Raw genomic sequence first — 19,372 nt, 5'->3', positions numbered from 1 at the left:
GAGCCTACCCCCGCTCTGGGGTCCTCAGCACCAGAATCTGCGTCATCCCCAGGGCAGTGTCCCACAGTGCCAGGGGAGGTGAGAATTCCTCCTGGCAGAAATAGAACAGCTTTATGAGGACAACCTTGAAGGGCAGATTGACTTTATTCAAGATCATGGTCCTGAAAACCTATTGCCTGCAGGCTCTGGGTCACCAGGGACAGTCCACGTTACTGGGTAAGCTCTGGGTTGGCAGGTTGTCATCCCCTTCTTCCAGAGCCCTTGTGGAGAGGGAAACGGTCAAGGCTCCAGCTGGGCCATGGCATTTGTAAAGGCCACAAGGGACACTGAGCTTAGGACCTTCTGTCCAGAGGTCAGAAGCAGAGGTCAGGCCTAGGCCACTGTCAACCAGGAGGTCACAGCCCTGTTCCCAAGCACAGTCTCTGTTTCACCAGTCTTCAGGAGGGACTGGGCCCAAACTCAAGTCAGCTTCCTGTGGGAGCAGATTCATAACGAGATGGGGAGTAGGAGGCTGAGTGCTCTGAAGTGGGGTGCAAGGGCATTGCTGTAGCTCCACGTTTTCTCTTGCAGAGGGACAGGCCTCATGGGAAGGGGTATCAGGTTGAGGCCTCACTCCCCAACAGCTGCAGGCTCAAGCCCTGCATGTCTACTTCTACCAAGTGGATGCTGTAGTTCCCGAGGCCCTGGGAACAAAGGACAAGAGGTGTTTAGAGGACCTGGGCAAATCTCTGGTCACAGTGAAGGCTCCCACCCCTCACCAGCTCCCATACCCAACACCATCAGGTACCTCAGTCTTGGCCAGAACAGCCTCCAGAGCCTCCTTTTGCCTTGGCTCCTTGGTCAACAGGTAGAGAAAGCCCCCACCACCTGCCCCTGCCAGGCTCTGGCCATGCACGTAGGGGGCCAGGACATCCATCATTCTTCGCACGACCAGGGGCTCACAGCCTGGAGCCATGAGCTTCTTTTGCTCCCAATACAAGGTCAGGCACTGGCCCAGCAGAGGCAGGCTTCCTGGGGTGGGGGCAGAGAGGGGAGCGGCAGGCCCAAGCCAGAATATTCTGTCAGTGCCCGTTTGTTGATGACAAAGTGCCAAGAGGTACTGCTTAACCAGGGGCTGGAAACAGGAGTAATGAAGACCACCTCACAGGGCTGTCCAAGGGCTAATGTGCACAGAGCAGCTGACGTGGTGCTCAGCAGTGTTCAGTAAACTGCAGCCACTCTCTTGGAACCCTGCTTAGCTCCGACTGGCACTTGGTTATGGGGCCAGACCTCTTCCTGCTTCTTGATAGGTAGAGCTATCAAGAGGCCTCCCCCATGATGCAAGTATTGTCCTGAGATAGGGCTCCCACCTAAGTGAGACCCTAGGGAAGACAGATGGTAGGCTCCTGTCCCCAGGGGCCTAACACCTAGGGCCTGGGCCAAGCCTGCAAAGCCCCCTGGTCTCAGACCCATGAGTGACAAGGCACTCACTCCTGGTGCCCTGCCCTCGGGAAAGGAGCCCCTCACTGTGGTGGAAGAAGCATCTCACCTTGGTGGAAGGCTTCCACGCACTCCTCCGTGTGCCGCACTAGGCTGTGAGCGTTCTGCACAACGGCAGGTAGCCGGGCATACCAGCTCCTCAGCACATCCTGCAGATGGGGCAGTAGGGGTGCAATGAGGATCTGGGCTGTGCTGAGCCTTCTGCCTCCCTTCCTCCTCCTGGGGCTGGGGCTCACCTGCAGCAGGTTGCGAGCCAGGCGGGTCTTGCCAGTGTACACCAGGAGCAAGTGGTCATTGAGTGTCTGGACAAAGCCCTCAGGCACAGTGATCTCTTCCACCTCAACCTTCAATGGTAGCTGAGCCCGGGAACGCCCCACCTTGATGCCAGGCATTAGGCCACCCACTTGGTCCTGCCAGCCACCTCCTGTGAGCCCAGGGTCCATCACTCTTGGAGCCTGTCTGACCCAACCTCCTTCTCCCAGCCCGGGCTCCTGGCCCCCTGCCTCCCCGGCAGGGACCAGTGTGGAAAGACAACTTCCCCCAACTCGAGCTGGGCCAAGTGAGCAGGATGAGCGCGACAAGAGAAGGGATTTCATTCCAGAACCAATCTTGGGTTGCACAAGGCCAAGTTTTACTGCAGACCTCGTGCGTAGTTGGAGCTGAGGTAAACCCCATCGAAGGGTAAGACCTTGCCCTCACCTCTCTTCCAGGGAGAGGTGATAGAGGACTTTTCCTGCAGCCTAATTGACCCTGTACCCTATCATTTCTGGAAGTAAGCTTTCAGTCCAGCTTTTCAAATGAAAGAGTTTGTTCATATCTTGCTTTAGGAATGAAAGGTATGGGCCTCTTTTTCTCTTACAGCTCTGTAAAAAATAAAACTTGAGATCATTTTGAGACAGACCCTTAATATCTGGGGAAGGGCCTACAAGAGTTTAAAGCAGGGGTATCAAACGCATTTTCACCAGGGGCCACATCAGCCTTGCGGTTGCCTTCAAAGGGCCAAATGTGATTTTTAGAACTGTATAAATGTTAACTACTCCTTAACTAGGGGCAAGGAGCTCAGCGCTGCCGCCGGGTAGAAACACGGCACAAGGCTGGATAAAACAAAGTGGAGGGCCGGATTCGGCCCACGGGCCTTGTGTTTGCCACCTGTGGTTTAAAGTATATATAAAATGCAATATCGAGTGCAAATGGCAGGAGGCATCTGGAACTTTATAGCCAAAACATGGTGTTTAATGGCCCCAAATGTCAGCTCCCTGATCGCACCCCTCTCCTTCAAAGCACCAAGCACAGCTTGTAATTCTGCATTCGAGTAGTTATTGACTAATGTCTGTCCCCAATGGACCATATTACTTTTGAGAGCAAGGGCCCTGTTTTTGCTCATTTTATCCCCAGCACCCAATGCTGAGTGGATACTCAATAGCTGTCAGTTGACCGAATGAAGAATTTGAACGGTACATACATCTCAGAAGAAAACTGGAAAGGCCTCCCTATCCGCCCCTCTTGCTAATAACTACCTATTAAGGGGTGTGAGTCATTACAATAAAAGGGGGAGGAGGGTGGGCTGTAAAGTGACCAGAAAAGAGCATAATCTGCACCTGTATGTCTTTGTGACAGTTTCCTGCCCAGAATCCCAGTGCAGATGAAGCCTGGCATCCTGGGTGGCCACAGCATCCTAAGATCAGACAAAACTGGCTGCTCCCCATTGTGCATGGAGTCCAAGGGGCCATGGTGGGGAGAGGGGGGTAAAGCCTGGTGCCAGTAACACCCCCGCTGTGAGCACAGCCATGTTCGGGGCCCATAGTGCCCCCGCATATAGCAGGTGGGAAGGGGAGGTGGGCACAGATGAAGGGGCAACTTGGCTGGAAAGGTCGACTGAAGGTCCTGTCCCCTACTCCAGACCCTAGTTCTCCCCAGCTCCGCCCTGAGAGACAGTCCTGGATGGCAACAAAGTCATGAGGAGTAAACATGTAAACACAAATACCTAACACACATGAAAAGTACAGCACACAATCTGACACTTAGTAGCTGCTGCTAAAATGTCCGTTTCTTTGCGGTAGAAACATTTCAAACTGAAAACCACCAGAAAAGGTAATAAGGAGGCTCTGACCACCTGAAGGAACAGCACAGTTATGTGGCTGTCTGCAAGCCCAAGGAGCTCCTGGAAGCTCTTGGGAGTGTGCCAGTGACTGCCGTCCGGCCAGGGACAGTCCCGTACCTGTGGTGAGCATCTGCTCCAGGTGCAGCACCGCGTGGATCAGGGCCTCCGTGCTCACCATTCGGCCTGCCGCCCGCTGCAAGGCGGCCAGGGCGGTGCCCGCCAAGATACTGCTGGTGCCTGCACCGCAGGGAGGAGAGGGTCAGGTATGAAACAGCCCTGCCCCACACGTGGCAGAGGCAGTGAGGAGGATGCAAGGTGAGGCTAGAGGGTAGGCATGGAGTGGTAGGCAACGGGCACGGGGCCCACTCACCAAGGCCAGAGCCATGGGGCAGCTCAGACCAGGTGTGCAGCTCGAAGCCACCCCCAAAAGTGCACAGTAACTGCTCACTCAGCGAGAGCTTGGAGTGGACATACACGATCCCCGCACAGATACAGGCTGCCTTCAGCAGGGCCCCTGCAGAAAGATCAGCACCCAGCAAGGAATTTGGTCTCCGAAGATAGAAGGAGACATACCGCCTCACTTCCACTATTTCGCAGCCCAGCATGGGGTTCATCTGGGGGAACAAAAGCCCAGCAGCAGTGCAGGCCCCACCCCCAAGCCACAAAAAGACCCCTGGGTTCCCCAACATGGGCAAATGTGCCAGTTCTACCTCCTGCACCTGCGTGCACCTGGGCAAGGTGACCTTAGGGCTCCTCAACCAGACTGACTCTAACCCTCAGGCCAGGACCCCATGGCCAGCAGGATCTCCAGGGCTCTTCCCCCACCCCCCAGCTAGCTGTGTGTGCCATCCCTACTGGCAGATGTCCTGGTACCCTGACCTGCAGCCTGGGGCTGGCAGTAGTCCTGCAGGTCCTCCAGGCTCCGGCACACAACCTTCACAGTCATCCCATCCTGCCGAGACCCTGCTGCCAGCCACAGCTCAGGCTCTGAGATGCGGCGAGCCCTGGCGCCAATGGGCCGGCGGCCGTCCACTCGCACAGCCAGGCCCAGCACTGCCCCACCAAGCTCATAGGCGAGGGGTGGCGTGTCGCTCCATCCTCCTGCAGCAGTTGACGAGACCAAGCTGGTCATGGGGCTAAGAGCCCAGCTCCAGGGCTGGCTACCCTCACCCCGCTCCAAGGGGCTCACCAGAGAAATCCACTCGAGCTGGGCACTCAGCCACCACCCACTGCCCAGGTGCCGGCAGCTCCACCGGTTGTGTGGAGACAAAGTGCTGGGCTGACATCACAGCCTGGCGGATCAGGATCTGCTGGGCCCCCTCGTAGTGGCGAGCAGCTCGCACTAGCAAGGCTGGTCTGCCGAGAGGGAAGGAAGAGGTATCGGCAGGGAGCCCCGGGCTGGAGACAGACCGCCTGGGTTTGGGGACCTGCCTGCCTTGGGTGATCTAAGGTCACCCCACCCCACCTCTCTCTGGGTTTCCACCTGCAAGAATTACCATGGGCTTCTCCAGGAGCTCTGACATCATTAGCACCCACCTGCTCAGCCACTTTTCACGCTCCTGGGCAAGTGCCTTCACACCCTCAGCCAGGTCTCCACACTCCAGGTACGAGAGGGGCCGAATCCACTCGGGATTGGCAGCGGGCCCACTCCGTAAGCCACCTTGGCCTTCTGCCATGCAGCCCAGTACATCTGCCACACAGGCCAGTGCTCGGGCTACCACGCCTGGGTCTCCTGCGCCAGCTGCAACTGAGGGACCAGAAGCCAGGGGTGGTTGGGGATGGGACTTGCCCCCAATGCCCTGTTCCCGAGAGACTATGCAGCAGTCCCCAGACACTGCAGATCCTCACATATCTTCACTTTTGCCCAAGATGTATCCTTACCTGCAAATGCACGCCCCACTTCTCTGCTCACCCTGCTAGCCCCAGCCCAGCTCAGCTGTGCCTCTTTACCACCACCCAAGACGCCCAGAGTGGTTAAGATCTCAGACTCGGGGGTCAAAGTCAGGCGTCAAGCTGAGCCCCACCCCCAGCTAGCTGCATGGCTATAGGAGAACAACTTCAATAGGGATGATTTCCCAGTAACTGGGACCATTAATGAGGTGCTGCCTGAGCCCTCAGGTAGAGCCGGCCACATCCCCCTGGGGCTCTGACACCTACATCTCGGCACCCAATACTGCTGGTGCTCACAGGACTCAGAGGCTTAGGACCAGGCCTCAGCCTTTCGCCAAAAACTCCCCACTAATAAGAATGAAGCTTCCCAGAAACCTAAAAGCAAGCTCCACTGTGTCTCTTCCATGCTTTGAAGTCTCATGGCTCCCTACGACCCTCAGGTCATCAATCCAGAGGGCAGGTGGTGCTGGGTCTGACTTCTCAGCACAGAGATCCAGAATACTCACCCTGGTCCAGCGTGGCCAGCAAGGGCGCAGGACAGCCCTCATGGACAGCGGCCCAGATCAGCGGGCGCAGGCTGAGGTCCTGCTGGGCCTCTAGCACATTGCGCGCCTTATGCAGGGCCTGGTGGAAGAACAGGTCCCGGCGGGAGGCCAGTGTGGCAGCCCGGTCCAGACACGGCTGCAGCTGCTCCCAGGACAGGCGCCAGGAGGTCCTCCAGGCCCACAGGGCCTCACCCCCATCCTCCTGGGGGTCTAACATCCACAGCATGTCCCGGGGCCCCAGAGCCCTTGATAGGTGGAGCACAGGAAAGAGGCGGGCACTGGGAAGGCAACGCTCTGTGGGGGGTGTGTCTGGGTCCCACAGGTCCCAGTTTCTGGCATGGGGAGAAGGCACGTTAGCAGGATGGAAGCAGAACTCCTGCTTCCTCACCAGGCCCTAACCGCCTGTCAACTGGGGGCTGGCTAATTCACCAAGGGCAGGACAAATTCTTCCAGGGGGTACAAGCAGGCAGTTTAGGGAGGGAGGCAAACCACCCTGCCTCCTTTCCCAGGCCTCTGAACAAAATCACAAAACCTGAGCACAGCCAGGGATTAGGAGTTGTCCAAGGGGAAGGTGCTGGGGAGGATCAGGCTGCCCAAAACTACCCCAGTTTCCTGGGCTGCTGGGAGGGTAGATGCTGCTCTGGGGTGGAGGCAGGAAGAAGCCTCAAAGAAGCAGCCGCACTGGCTGCCAAGGCCCACGGAGCCCATGGAGGCCATCCATCTCACCGAATGCCTGTCTTCTGGAAGAATTCACTCCAGGACATGTTGAGATACCTCCCTGTCCCCTGCCTCTGGGGAAAGAAGAGGAAGCAGTCAGGGCTTCAGAGGCCATGGGAAGAGGTTAGGGACACTAAGGCCAGAGGGCTGGGAGCCGCTCAAGAAGGGACAGGAGGAGAGACTTGCACATATGAGAGCAAGTTCTGAAACACTGTGGCAAGCCCCGGAGCCTCAGCACTCCAGGCTAGGTGCCTGGAACCTGGCGCAGAATCCCAGGTCTAGGCCCAACCCACTATATCTGGCTCTGCTGCCAAGGCTGCTCACCTCCCTCTCTGAACCTCAGTCTCTGGCCTGTAAGGTGGGAGAATTAAAAATTCCTGGTCAGACTACCTGCCAGAGCAGACGAGGGGGCAGATAAAGACTCGGTGACACTCGACTGGATACAGCCTATTCCTCGGGCCAGTGCTCAGCGAGCCCTGCTGTGGAGTGGGAGCTGAGCTGGGATCCCGGGGCTCCCCAAAGCCTGAAGTTGGGGTGAGGGAACACAGGGGTTGGCACCTACTTCCCAGCTGTCCAGACGGCCAACAAGGGTGAAGGCACGGACAGGGGTGCCGTGCAGCCGCAAGTGATGCCCCTGCAGGACAAGGTCATGCAGCTCCACGCCATGTAGTGCCTCAGACTGAGTTGTGTCTAGGCCACTCAGGAAGCAACCGGTGCCGATGTGAATAGGGCCCTGGCAGGAGAGAGGGCAGGCATCCTGAGTGGGCGGTACAGCTCCAGGCAACCCCCAACATACACAGGACCTGACCCCCCACAGCCTTGCCCTCCCTCTGTCCCTGCTCCTAGGCCTTACCCGGAGATGGCAGTGCTGCAGAACACTTCCAGGGCCCAGCTGGACAGGGCCCTCCAGCAGACAGCTGATCACGGAGCTCCCAGCCTCCAGGAGCTTTGGATCCTGTGAAGCCAGGGAGAAGCTCGTGAGGGCCCAGGGCCAGGGGCTACCCCAACTCTCCCCCACAGCCAAGGTCCCAGCCCACACCCATCAGGAGCCAGACCCCTTTCTACACATGCCCCGGCCCCAGCCTCGGGCCGGCTCCCGTCTTGCCCTGTTCACCCTGTTCCCCCACAGGCCCACTCTCTGCTCTCCCTGCAACCCTCTAGAGCAGGGGTGTCAAACTCATTTCCACCAGGGGCCACATCAGCTTCGAGGTTGCCTTCAAAGGTCCAAATGTAATTTCAACTCCTTAACAGTTAAGGAGTAGTTACATTTATACAGTCCTAAAATTATTTGGCTGTGAGCAAATCTCTAGAGCAAATCTGAACTCAGTAATGGAGGTCGTCCCACCAGATGACAGTTCCCCCAGGAAACCTCTGCCCCCAGTCCAGGGACCCCCACCACTCAGAGGGCCACCTCTGAACTCTATCTGCCCCCTTCCTCAGCACCATGGCACTGACCCAGGCCCATCACCTCAAATGTGTGCTTCCCCAAGCAGACCCCAAGGGAAGGGTGTAGGGTCTTCTCTAGCTTCTCAGAGGCAGGGAAGAGCCTTGGATGTAGAATCCTGACTTGACCACTTACTGGCTCTGTGGCCTCAGGCAAGTTACTTATCTGAGCTGCCACTACCTCCTTTCAGATGGGGTTAATAATACCTACATTCATAGGTAGTCTGTTCCAAGCATGGTCTAGTCCTTTCCGTCCTAGGAGCACCTGTCCCACCCGTCCTAGCTGGTCTAACCTCCAGGCACGTCTTACCTCTACTTGAGAGTGGGCAACCTGGGCCCTCGGAGCTCCAGGGAATGTGAGGCTACGCAGGAACTCGCTGGCCGAGTTCGTCATGTAGCTGTAGCTGCCGTCAGGGATATATGCTGTAAAGATACAAGCACTGACCCCAACCCTATGCCTGCAGCTGCTCTGACGCCAGGCCTTCATCAGTCCTGGGAGGACAGGCACAGCAATGAACCCATAGTGCCCAATGGGAAAGCTAAAATCCAGAGAGTTCAGCAACCTTCCTAAAGTCACACAGCTAGAAAATGGAAAGACTGGGACTGGAGCCCAGGAATGAGACAAAAGGAGGAGAGTTGTCTTTGGGGAGCAGGCAGTGTCAAGGCTCTGGGTTGGGAGAGGGGAACTGCCTGGGCCTGCCTGGTCCAGGAGCCCAGGGACCAGGCAGGAGGCAGCCTCATTCTGCAGGTCCTCACTCCTGCGGTCTCCCCACCCCAGAGATCTGAGGGGCAGTACCCACCCATCGTGAGGGGCTGACCACGAAGTTGCCTCCACAGCTCAGCCCGGGCACCATGAAGATAGCCTGCGACGTCCGCGTCGCCTTGCCCCATCTCTGGGGGCCGTCCCACCAGGAAGTCTTCTCTGTTCACATTCCGGGCCATGCACAGCAGAATGTCGAAAAACAGAGATAGCTGGGGCAAGGGTAGGAAGCACAGCTATTAGGGGGCTCCTGGGTGAACTATGGCAGCCCCATCCCTGGAGACGTGAACCCTGAGAGGGGAAGGGGCTAGCCTGAGGTCACACAGCCAGGTTGCCAGTATCGGGGCCTCTCCCCCAGACCAGGGCCTGCAGCCCCCACCCCCAGTCACCTGGACAGGCCGGGCTCCAGAGTCCAAACCCATGTAGGTGCAGGCGTCCAGGGGCGAGCTCACGTGGGTGGCAAGGAGGTGCTCAGCAGTCTCCACAGAGAAAAAGGCAACCCCGGAGACCTGGAGGAGCCCCCATGAGGATCAGGCCGGGGGACGCTGGGGCCAGGCTTGGGCCAGAGTTGGGAAAGACACATGAAGATGGGCCAGGCCGGGCTGGTCGCCATACCGGGCAAGGTCCTTCATCTTCTGGGCCACTCCAGTCTCCGGATTCCAGGTCTACCAGGAGTGAGTCCCCCGAAAAGGCACCTTCTGGAACCCCCTCCAATCTTAAGGCCTCCTCCAAAACCTAGTTCTCCATTACCCCTGTGGGCTGGTCCCAGACCCTTAACTACCACTCTTATCCTTGTCCTTCATTCTAGAACAATCCCCGAGTCGGGCTCCATACTGCCTTCCAACTGCATTCCTGAACTGGCTCACATTCTGGTTCTAGCCCTTCCAGTTCAGGACAAGCCCCTTTCCTCAGATTCTGGCTCCACCTGGTCCTCCACCACAGATTCTGGTTCCATCCTGCCCTGAAATCTTCTAGAAGGAACGGGGCTCTGCCCCAAGAGTGAAGGCAAAACCCTCCCTTTCCCCAGGGTCCCCAGAGCCATACCAGCGGCACCCGCCCATCAGGCCTGGCGCACCGTTGTACCTCCGCCTCAGTGCCCCGATAGTAAATGTCTAACACGAAGCCCTGTGTCGGGAGAAAACAGTTAGGGAAGGGAGCAGGGGACGATCAGGAACAGAGACACGGCAAGGGTGTTCTCCAAATGAAGCCTAGGATGCGTGTCTGGCAGGTGCCCGCGCACTGTCCCACCCTGACAACAGAAGGCTCTGTGTGTCTTCACAGCCCCAGCCCAAGTTCAGAGCCGGGCACGGGGCCATGTGTAATTCAAGTTTGGCACAAGACTAAGTAAGCACAAGCATTGTTGCCACGGAGGAAAGTCCTCCAAATCCAGACTGTACCAGAAAGTCCAGGGCAAGAGGCTGCCCAAAGCACATGACCTAGAGGCCACTGAAGGCCCGCTCAGCTGCCTGCTCCCCTGCCCCAGGGGCACTACCTGGGGATCAGTGAGGTAGACACCGTGGTTCCGGGCATAGGCCACGCTCCCTGGAAAGGCGATCACTCTGGCTCCCCGGAAGCCATCCCAGCTGATCCCTGTGGGTGGGACAGAGGAAAGGCTCCCTGGAACCCAACCCCAAGGCAGGGAGTGCCCAGCCAGATAAAAACAAGAGCTCATGGGAGGGGCATCTGGGCACCTCTAAAAGGAAAATATGGTTTCCAAGCCACATGGACGTTCCTCTGGGAGAATGACAATGCCTCCCCTCCCAAAGTTCTGCCCCAGCCCTTTGGGAGCAAAAGGGGCAGGAGTGGTGTCTCCATTCTCAGTCTGGGAGACTGAGACCCAGCAAGGGAAGCCCTGCCTCCAGGTCTGTACTTCACCCTCCACACCCTACAGCTTCCCTTCTGAACTTAGCAGTGGGCGGGGCCCAGAAATGGTGAGCCAGGAAAAGCATAGACCACCTCCAGCTGTGGCCATGGAGCTGGTCCCAAGCCTCCTCAGGCTCACCTGGGTTGAGAGGAACAGACAGCAGCATGTCCGTGCTGCAGACCCACACACCTGGCGGGGAGCCTGGGCCCAGCTGTGGGAGAAAGAGTGCAGCTGGTGGCCTGGCCCAGCCCTTCCTCTGCAGCCACAGCCTCAAGAGCCTGTCCCCATGCTCTAGGGAGACTCTGGCTGCTGAAGTAACAGGGGTCTCCCCAGACCCTCCTGCCCACCTCCTGGGGCCACACCTCCCCCAGTTCTGCCAACACTAATTTCCTGAAGCTCTAACTCTAGGCACACCCCAAAGCTGTTCTTCCTGGCATCCCATCTGACTCAGGACAGACTACAGCTGGCGGTGAGGTAAGAGAGGGACAAGGCCCCAAGGCACGCTGGCCTCACCTGGTAGCTCATGATGTCCAGCAAGCGGTCCAGGTTGCAGACCACAGCCTCCACGGGGGCCTGCGGGTTCTCCACAGGGAGGCAGATGAAGGCCTGGCCGCAGTCATCGAAGGGGAAGTCTCGGCCCTTGGGGGGAAGCAGGGACAGGTGAAAGAGCCCTTGGGACAGAGGACCTGGGGACACCCCTGGGCTGTGCAAGGTGGAAGTCATCAAGCTAGAGGACTTTTAAAAAGTGTTTTCTTGTGTAAGTTTTTTCAATTACATGATTACAGTAGTTAGAAAATGCAGATAGGCAAAAAGAACAACCACCCCTCAGGAATAATAACCATTCCCCTCATTTTGAGGTGTATCCTTTCAGATGTATTCAGAGATTCTTTAATTTTTTTTTTCATTTTTTAAAAATGAAATAAATAAATAAATAAAAATGAGATTCTGCCCTGGCTGGTGTGGTTCAGTGGATTGAGTGCCAGCCTGTGAACCAAAGGGCCTCTGGTTCACTCCCCAGTTGGGTTGCACATGCCTGGGTTGCAGGCCAGGTCCCCAGTAGGGGGCACTCAAGTGGCAACCACACATTGGTGTTTCTCTCCTTCTCTTTCTCCCTCCCTCATCTCTTTCTAAAAATTAATAAATAACATGTTTCTTAAAAATGAGATTCTGAAAAGGTAGATACAAGGGAAGTTAACACACATGCAGGTAAAACTGGGAACTACATAAAGCCAGGCCCGTCTTAGGCATTTAATGGAGCATCTCAGCATATCCACCAGAAGTAGGTGCTGTGTGTTGTCATCATCCTCACTTTACAAATGCGGAAACTGAGGCCCGGGAAGGGTCAGGCGACTTGCCCATCACAGAGCTGCTGAGTCTCTTTCCAGGCAACCCACAGAATTAGATGGGCCTATTAATCACTCTCTAATATTCTGCCAGGAGAATATGCTGTTTATATTTAGCCAGTTCCCTATTTTTGGACAGCTGGATCAATTCTGATTCCGATTCTTCTGGATTTGCACAATGAACACCTTGCAAACAGCCCCTGTAAGTGCTGTCCAGCCCCGAGGATCAATGGTGCCGGCCTTCTGCACGGCACCTTGCCCAGTTTTACTCACTGTGTGCAGGATGAGGATCCAGGCTGAGTGTAGGACATCAGATGTGACCACCTGTCAAGAGTGAAAAAGCCCTGTTGACAGAGGCCTGGGCAGAAGGCACCCAAGGATGGCACCCCCTTGCCTGGGGAGAGACCCCAACACAGATCCACTCAGGTGCCAAAGAAACAATAGAAGCACTCACAGTGAAGCCTGCCCGGGCACTCAGGTGCTCAGCAGCCACCAGCAGGGCATTGAGGGTGGCTCCTCCACTGCCCACACGAGTCTCGGGGTCCTCCACAGCCAGCACCAATGTCCCTGCAGGGATCTGCTCTCGTTTCTGGCGCACTTCCAGCTCTGTGGTCAGAACATGGCTGGGACCTGCCCCCAGCCTCCCAGCCCTGGTCCCAAGCACCTAAAGCCAACCTACTGATCATTATTATTTTATCTCAGTAGCTTTTCATGTAGTAGTTCATTAGAGCTTTACCCAACTCTGTGAGGTAAACACAATTATTTCCATTTTACAGATGAGAAAACTAAGTCTCAATGAAGTGACATGATGTGTCTATATACTAAGGGTCACACGGCTAGGAAGAAGCATCCCCTGCATTTGAACCCAGGACTGCCTGACTCGTGCAGCCATAGGGGTGTGGTAGGAGTTTGGGCCGAGTGGGGAGGGAGGACCCCCTACCTCTCTGGAAGACCTCAACGCTGTCCTTGTACTGGCATGTAAGGATGATAACCGTCCAATCAACCCCTTTGGGCTGCTCCATTCTGGACAAAATTGAAAGGCTTCCTGAGGCAGAGACAGGGGTGTACATGAATTATCATACCCTAAAATTGATTTTTTGGCATACGGTTTTATGAAATTTAATACATGCATAGATTCCCATGGTCACCACCATCTGCACCCAAAAAAATTCCCGTATGCTACCCCTTTACAGTCACACCTACAGTCACGCCTTCCGCATCCCTCACCCCCGACAACCACCGATCAGCTCTTCACAGCTCAAGTAGGGCCATAATCTTCTGAGACTGGCTTCTTTCACTCAACATAATGCCCCTAAGATTCATCCAAGGTGGCTGTGCATATCAGTAGTTCTTTCTTTTCTTTTTCTTTTTTCTTTTTTTGGGGGGGCCAGCAGTATTCCATTGCATGGACCTTCCAAAGTCTGTTTCTCCAACCATGCACTGACGGACACTCAGCTGTTTCCGGGCTTTGACAGCCAAGAATAGAGCTGCTGTAACATTCATGGGCAAATGCAGGGTGAACAGAAGACTTAATCTCCCCTGGTGGGTACCTCGCTGTGGGATTGCTATGTCACATGATGAACATATCTTTGACTTTCTCATCTGGGTGCGTGTGATTTCCTCAGGAAAGAAAGTAAAAGGAGCAGGGTGGGGTAGTCAGTGGGTCCCACCTTAAAGCAGGGACTGCCCTTTCCGTACCACCAGCCCCTCATCACTCAGTTCATTGGCTGTGACCTGGGAGGAGGGAAGGTGTAACCTCCCAGGCTCCTGAGGAGGAAGGGAGTTCCCTGGAGAAGGGGGCAGTTGTGGGAGGGGTATACCAGCCTGTTCAAGGGATCCAGCCAGGGTGCCAACAGCACCCACTCTAAGGACCTCAGAGGGGATCTCCCCTCATTGAGGCTCCAAGCCTAAAAGAGGCTGCAGCCCCACCTGCCATCCACCTTCCTCCAGGGCACCCTGAGCAAGCGAGGGGAAGAGGAGGCCAAAGCTACCCTCCCCAACACTTCTCTCCTGCCAGATGGAAAACCAATCTGACTCCAGGGCATTCCCGCCCAACACCTCCACAGACAAGTCCCCAGGAGTGCCCTGACTTCTACCTCTGGCAAAGTCCCAGCTGCTGTCCTACAAAGTGGCCCAGCCCACCTCTTCCCTCCAGCCCCCAAAGCTCAGTGTCAGAGAGACTGTGGAGCTGGCTGGCTGCCTGCCTTCCTACAGGTGCCCAGAACACATGTCCTGCCCAAGCCCCAGCCAAAGTCATCAGGAAACCTTGGGCCAGATGCCTCTGCCACCAGTCCTGGGGTTCAGGTTGACAGGCAACACCTACACTGCCAGGAGCTTTCAAGGAAAGCCTCCACCAGTAACAGAAACTGCTCTGTTCCCTGCTCAGCCCAGGTGGGAAATCCAGAGGGGAAATCTGAGCTTGAGATCTTGGCTAGACATCTGAGGACAAAGGCATTCCCCAGGATACCCCGAGGGCCTTCCCAGTAAAGAAGCCTCGAGGGAGTCCAGCCTGGCCACCACCTTACTGTGGGACCTTTGGCACCCCTAACCCTCTCGGGCCTCCTGAGCCAGGAAATATAATTGACCAATGCTCCCAGCTTGTTCACGGGGAGGCCATGCTTCCCACCAACTGCCCTCAACCAATGACTCAGCACAGCAGGGACACGAAGACAGAGCCATTCCAGCAATTTGGGGATCCTCTGCCAGGCAGTCTTGGCTCCAGGACTCCCCACGCACCCTGCAGAAACTGTCTCACAACCTCACTGCAGTCTGAGACTCTCCCTGCCCGCCCCTCCCTCCCTCCTGGTGTTCCTTCACGGGGAGCAGACTGACAGCTTTCCCTGTTTCCTCCAGCTCCCTCCTCTTTTTCCCTCCCCCAGTAAATCTAATCCTATCTTGGTCTCAGCTTCTCCAAGAACCTGAACCAACACAGAGAGTATATTATCCCCCTTTGGCATCTTCAAAAGAAAAATCACCATATGAACTTCTAAGTTACTATGTGAGAAGTATTATCTTTATCTTAAAGAATACGTGATGAAGAAACTGAGGCACAGCCCTGGCCAGGTGGCTCAGTTGGTTGGAACCACAACCCATACACCAAAAGTTTGCAGGTTAGATTCCCTGTCAGGGCACATCCCTAAGTTGTGGGTTTGATCCCCAGTTGGGGTGCAAATGGGAGGCAACCAATCAATGTTTCTTCTCTCATCAGTGTTTCTTTCTCTCCTTCTCTTTCCCTTTCTCCCTCCCTACCATCCTCCTTCCCCCATTGTTCTCTGTCTAAAATATATCCTTGGGTGAGAATTTTTTTTAGGTTTTTAAAAAATGAAACTTAGGCACAGAGAGATTAAGTCACATGTCCAAGGTCACACAGCTATCAAGTGGCAGAGCCAAATGTAAACCCAGACTCTTCTGTTCCCGAGTCCAACCTTTTTTAACCACTACTCTGAACCTACTGTGTAGGGCTGAAAAAAAAAAGAACGCAAGGAGTAAATATATGTAAAAGGCTCCACACAGGTGGCAATGAAGTGGGATGACATTAATAATAACAACCACATCTACCTATGAAAATTTGTTTTGGGTGGTATCCTTCCTCCTTAATCAACTGGTCAACTCTGCCAACTTACTTACAGTAAGTAGCCTGGTGTCACTGTTTTCAGGGGACCCCTTGCTGAAGTCTTCATATAGGCTCAATGCTTCCTGGCTCAACACGTGGCCATCAATCAGAACGAATTTTCTGTTCGTGTCTTCTACCCACATTTAATGCATTTTCCATCTTAACCAAGCCCTTATCACTCCTCATGCACTGTGGCGGAGACTTCTGCAGTTCAAAGTGCAACAGCAAAACTAGCACGATTTTTTTTCCTTTCTCACAACTTCACTGATAGATTTGTTCTTACCACAGACATTAGCAGCCTCAGCATATGATTTTTTTTTCTCTTATTAAATCCAGAGCTTTCATCTTCTCACTTAAAGGACGCACTTGACAGCTGGCTACTCTTTGCCATATCTGAATCCCGGAGCACCACCGCATTTGCGTTTTGGGGCCACTATCAAGTAAAATAAGGGCTACTTGAACTGAGATGCCTGACAGTGGATCTTAGTGACAAAGTGGATCTTTGTCACTAAGTGACAAATCAACTGGCAGCATATACAGCCTGGATACGTGGGACAAATGGATGATTTCCGCCCCAGGCAGGAGGGAGCAGGTCCGGGGAGATTTCATCAGGCTACTCAGAACTTCGAACTATTTTAAAACACGCACTGTTTACTTCTGAAATTTCCATTTAATATTTCAGACGGAAGACCTCAAGTAATTAAAAACGTGGAAAGGCAAATCGCGGATAAAGGTGAGGCGACTGTGATTTGTGCACAGCGACAAGACCCCCATAGGCACACTGGGGCAGAAAAACCGGCCTCAAAGCAAAATCCTCAGCGCTGGTATTCAGCACCCCACCTGCATCTGGGGTGAGGAGACCCTGGGGCCCGTATTCCCTGCCTGTCCCCAGCGCTCCTAGGTTCCGAACTCCCACTGAAAGACCCAGGCAAGAGGGTAGCAGAACTGGAGACTCCTCCTTCGTCCTACAGCCAATGGGCGCCCAAGAGCTCCAACCGAGTTCTCGGAAACTCTCTGCCTCGGTCCTGCCCCTGGGAAAGGATAGGCCAGCAATCGCCCACCGGGTACTGAGGTGAGGGAAGTGAGGACTCGCGGGGACGTACGTACCTGCCTCCGCCCAGCACTGGGCTTTGCGGGAGCCGTTCACTGCCGGGCAGCGCGGCCGCGCGGCCCGTTGCGGTGCACCCTGGGAAATGTAGTTTCACCCCCTCCGCCTGCCCTAGCTTGTCCTCTCCGGAAAAAAACAAACAGCTGCCAGCTATAGCTTGGGCAGACGGACATAGTCAGGACAGCGCTTTCTGAAAGAGCTATCAGTCTTCAGTTCCCGAAAGAAGGTGAAGGGAGAAGGCAACTCCGTTGGCCAGCAAAACTACAACTCCCAGAGGAACGAATGCGTCTTAAAGACACCGGCTTGTTTTCTGGGACTCCAAGTTGCAGGTTTTGGGTTAGTTTAACCCCCGCTGCCAGGACCTGAAGCACTTGCTTTAATCCGGCGGGAAAAAAATCCTGGGAGGGAGGTGGCGGAAAGGAGAATCCTAGATGTTGCCCGAAAGTAAGCGGCTACCGTTGGATTAGCAGTTGGTGGTGTTTTCGGGGTTTTCAGCACAGGGATCCTTCCGGAAGAAACTTTCTGACTCTGCAGTGGAAAGAGGGTTTATGGAGCTTTTTGATGAGTTTTGAATGGCAGCACTGTTTGTAAAAGCGGGAAATTGGAAACACTCTCTCTTTAGGGCACGGGAGAAATAAACTAGGCACATCCGCCTCATGGAATAGTGTGCAGCATTTAGAACCAGGTAGAACTTTATGTACAACAGGAAACGGTGTTCAGGACATGTTATTAAGGGAGAAGATGCACGCTATAGAACCCTATGTACGGGAAGCCACTCATGTCAAAAATAATGTACACGGATACACAGTATGTAGTAGGAACAGGGAACACACCCTGAGGCAGAGACTGCTAGGAATGGGGAGAGGCACGGAGAACCTAAGCGTTATCTGTATGTTTGAATTTTTCTTACAAGAACAAACTTTCCAAGTCTGTCATTAACAGAGTAGCCTGAGAGGTCCTGCCTTCGGTCTCAAAGGAGACTGGGGACCCTATTCTAATCCTGTGTAACCTTGGCCAGTCACTTGGTTACTCTGAGTCTCCTCGTCACCATCTGTAAAAATGGGTTAATAATATCAAATGCTGAGATTGTCGTGAGGGTAAAATATATGCTTGACACCATAGTAATGCTGAACATATTAACCATTTGACAAGAGAAAAATGCTGAGTTATCCTGAATTAATTTACAGCAGGCTAGAGGGTTGGAGGAGAGAGGTAAGAGGTTAGTCAGTTAACAGAGCCACAGGCCAAAACTAAGGAATGTGCACATTCCTGAACGTATGTTACAACTTGCAGTGAACTTCAGGGGCTATCAAAAAGAATAGTGAACCACAGGCCGCCACCACATCCAGTTTACACGTGAGCTCTTTGGCTTGTTGCCTCAAACCAACCCAGAATCCCTCTTTATTTTATTTTTTAAAGATTTTTATTTATTTATTTTTAGAGGGGGGAAGGGAGGGAGAAAGAGAGGGAGAGAAACACCAATGTATGGTTGCCTCTCATGTGGCCCCCACTGGGGCACTGGCCTGCAACCCAGGAATGTGCCCTGACAGGGAACCGAACCTGCGACCCTTTGGTTCGCAGCCCGTGCTCTATCCACTGAGCTACGCCAGCCAGGACCAGAACCCCTCTTTAAATATAGGCAGTGTAAGTTCTTTCAGAACAACTTATATCTTTCTTCCCCAAACCCGTTGTATAAAAAGGATCTTCCACCCCCAGCTCCAGAAGAACCGAGGGCACGTTCTTCTCTGTCTAGCCCTGCTACAGATGGTTTAGACTGTGGATGTTCCAGGATGTAGTCCTTTTTATGGCTAGCGTGTGGCTCAATAAACCCTTTCTTTTAGGAAAGCTTCTGGCCACAAAGGTTTTTTGTTCAACATATTATGATTCTGTTTATTGCCGATATTCCCATGCTGCCGTGTTAAAGCAGGGTCTTTGTTCTGTCTACTAGAACAGTGCCTAGGACATCATAGGTGGTTGAAACAGTTCGTTAAATGAATGAATGAATGAGCAGTCCCCTGCTCTGCTTCTACTACCTCACTACCTCCCTCAAATTTCTCTCCTTCCCCCAGTCTTCTCCCACTGGACTCATTCCCCTTCTTCATCTGGCTCAGGTCTCATCCTCCTTCCCACACTTCAGTGCCTGTGCTTTCTTCTGGGCTCCGTGAGCCCAGGAGGCCTCCAGGGAAGTGATGAGCTAGCTGCCTCCCACTGCTGCTGCTCTCATCAATGCAGATCACCTCTCTGCAGTGGAGTGGGAAGCTGAAAGGCCGGCAGCCACAGCTTTGGTGGGGGCTCAAGGAAAATAACATGCCCTAAGGAGCTCAGAGGTAAAGGGCTTCACCCCACCTCCTAGGGAAGACATGCTAGAGGGGTAAGGGGTGGTTCCAAGGCCACCTGGACTTCTCAGACTGAGAGACAAAGATACCTGAGGGTTTTTGATAAGAAGAAGGGCTCAGTGCAATCTGTCAGCAGCAGACACAAAAAACACCAAGATTTTGGCTCTGTGTTT

At 54.3% G+C, this 19,372-nt stretch overlaps 1 protein-coding gene across 5 annotated transcripts; it reads right to left on the bottom strand.

Moving 5' to 3' along the window:
• Positions 1-125: 125 nt before the first annotated feature.
• Positions 126-16,929, bottom strand: FCSK (fucose kinase). Of its 5 annotated transcripts, XM_037154176.2 has the most exons (24): positions 16,863-16,929; positions 13,083-13,187; positions 12,597-12,748; positions 12,416-12,466; positions 11,313-11,438; positions 10,938-11,010; positions 10,428-10,525; positions 9,980-10,060; positions 9,325-9,444; positions 8,976-9,147; positions 8,486-8,598; positions 7,586-7,687; positions 7,295-7,465; positions 6,742-6,806; positions 5,977-6,347; positions 5,117-5,327; positions 4,770-4,936; positions 4,460-4,681; positions 3,951-4,094; positions 3,698-3,817; positions 1,716-1,903; positions 1,529-1,628; positions 788-1,011; positions 126-683 (listed from the first exon to the last, which is right to left on the bottom strand). In XM_037154176.2, exons 2-24 carry the CDS (start codon positions 13,162-13,164, stop codon positions 597-599), a joined length of 3,240 nt encoding a protein of 1,079 aa, XP_037010071.2. In that variant the 5' UTR covers positions 13,165-13,187; positions 16,863-16,929; the 3' UTR covers positions 126-596. The 5 variants fall into 5 exon arrangements, with proteins under 5 accessions (XP_037010071.2, XP_053522614.1, XP_053522615.1 ...); XM_053666639.1 differs by having other exon boundaries at positions 1,529-1,903; XM_053666640.1 differs by lacking the exon at positions 4,460-4,681.
• Positions 16,930-19,372: the final 2,443 nt, after the last annotated feature.

Source organism: Artibeus jamaicensis, unplaced genomic scaffold (assembly GCF_021234435.1).
Source record: "Artibeus jamaicensis isolate MK-2021 breed Jamaican fruit bat unplaced genomic scaffold, CSHL_Jam_final contig_464, whole genome shotgun sequence".
Lineage (NCBI taxonomy): Eukaryota > Metazoa > Chordata > Mammalia > Chiroptera > Phyllostomidae > Artibeus > Artibeus jamaicensis.
Note: the sequence above shows the minus strand (reverse complement) of the source record. Positions and strands in the feature narration are given on the sequence as shown.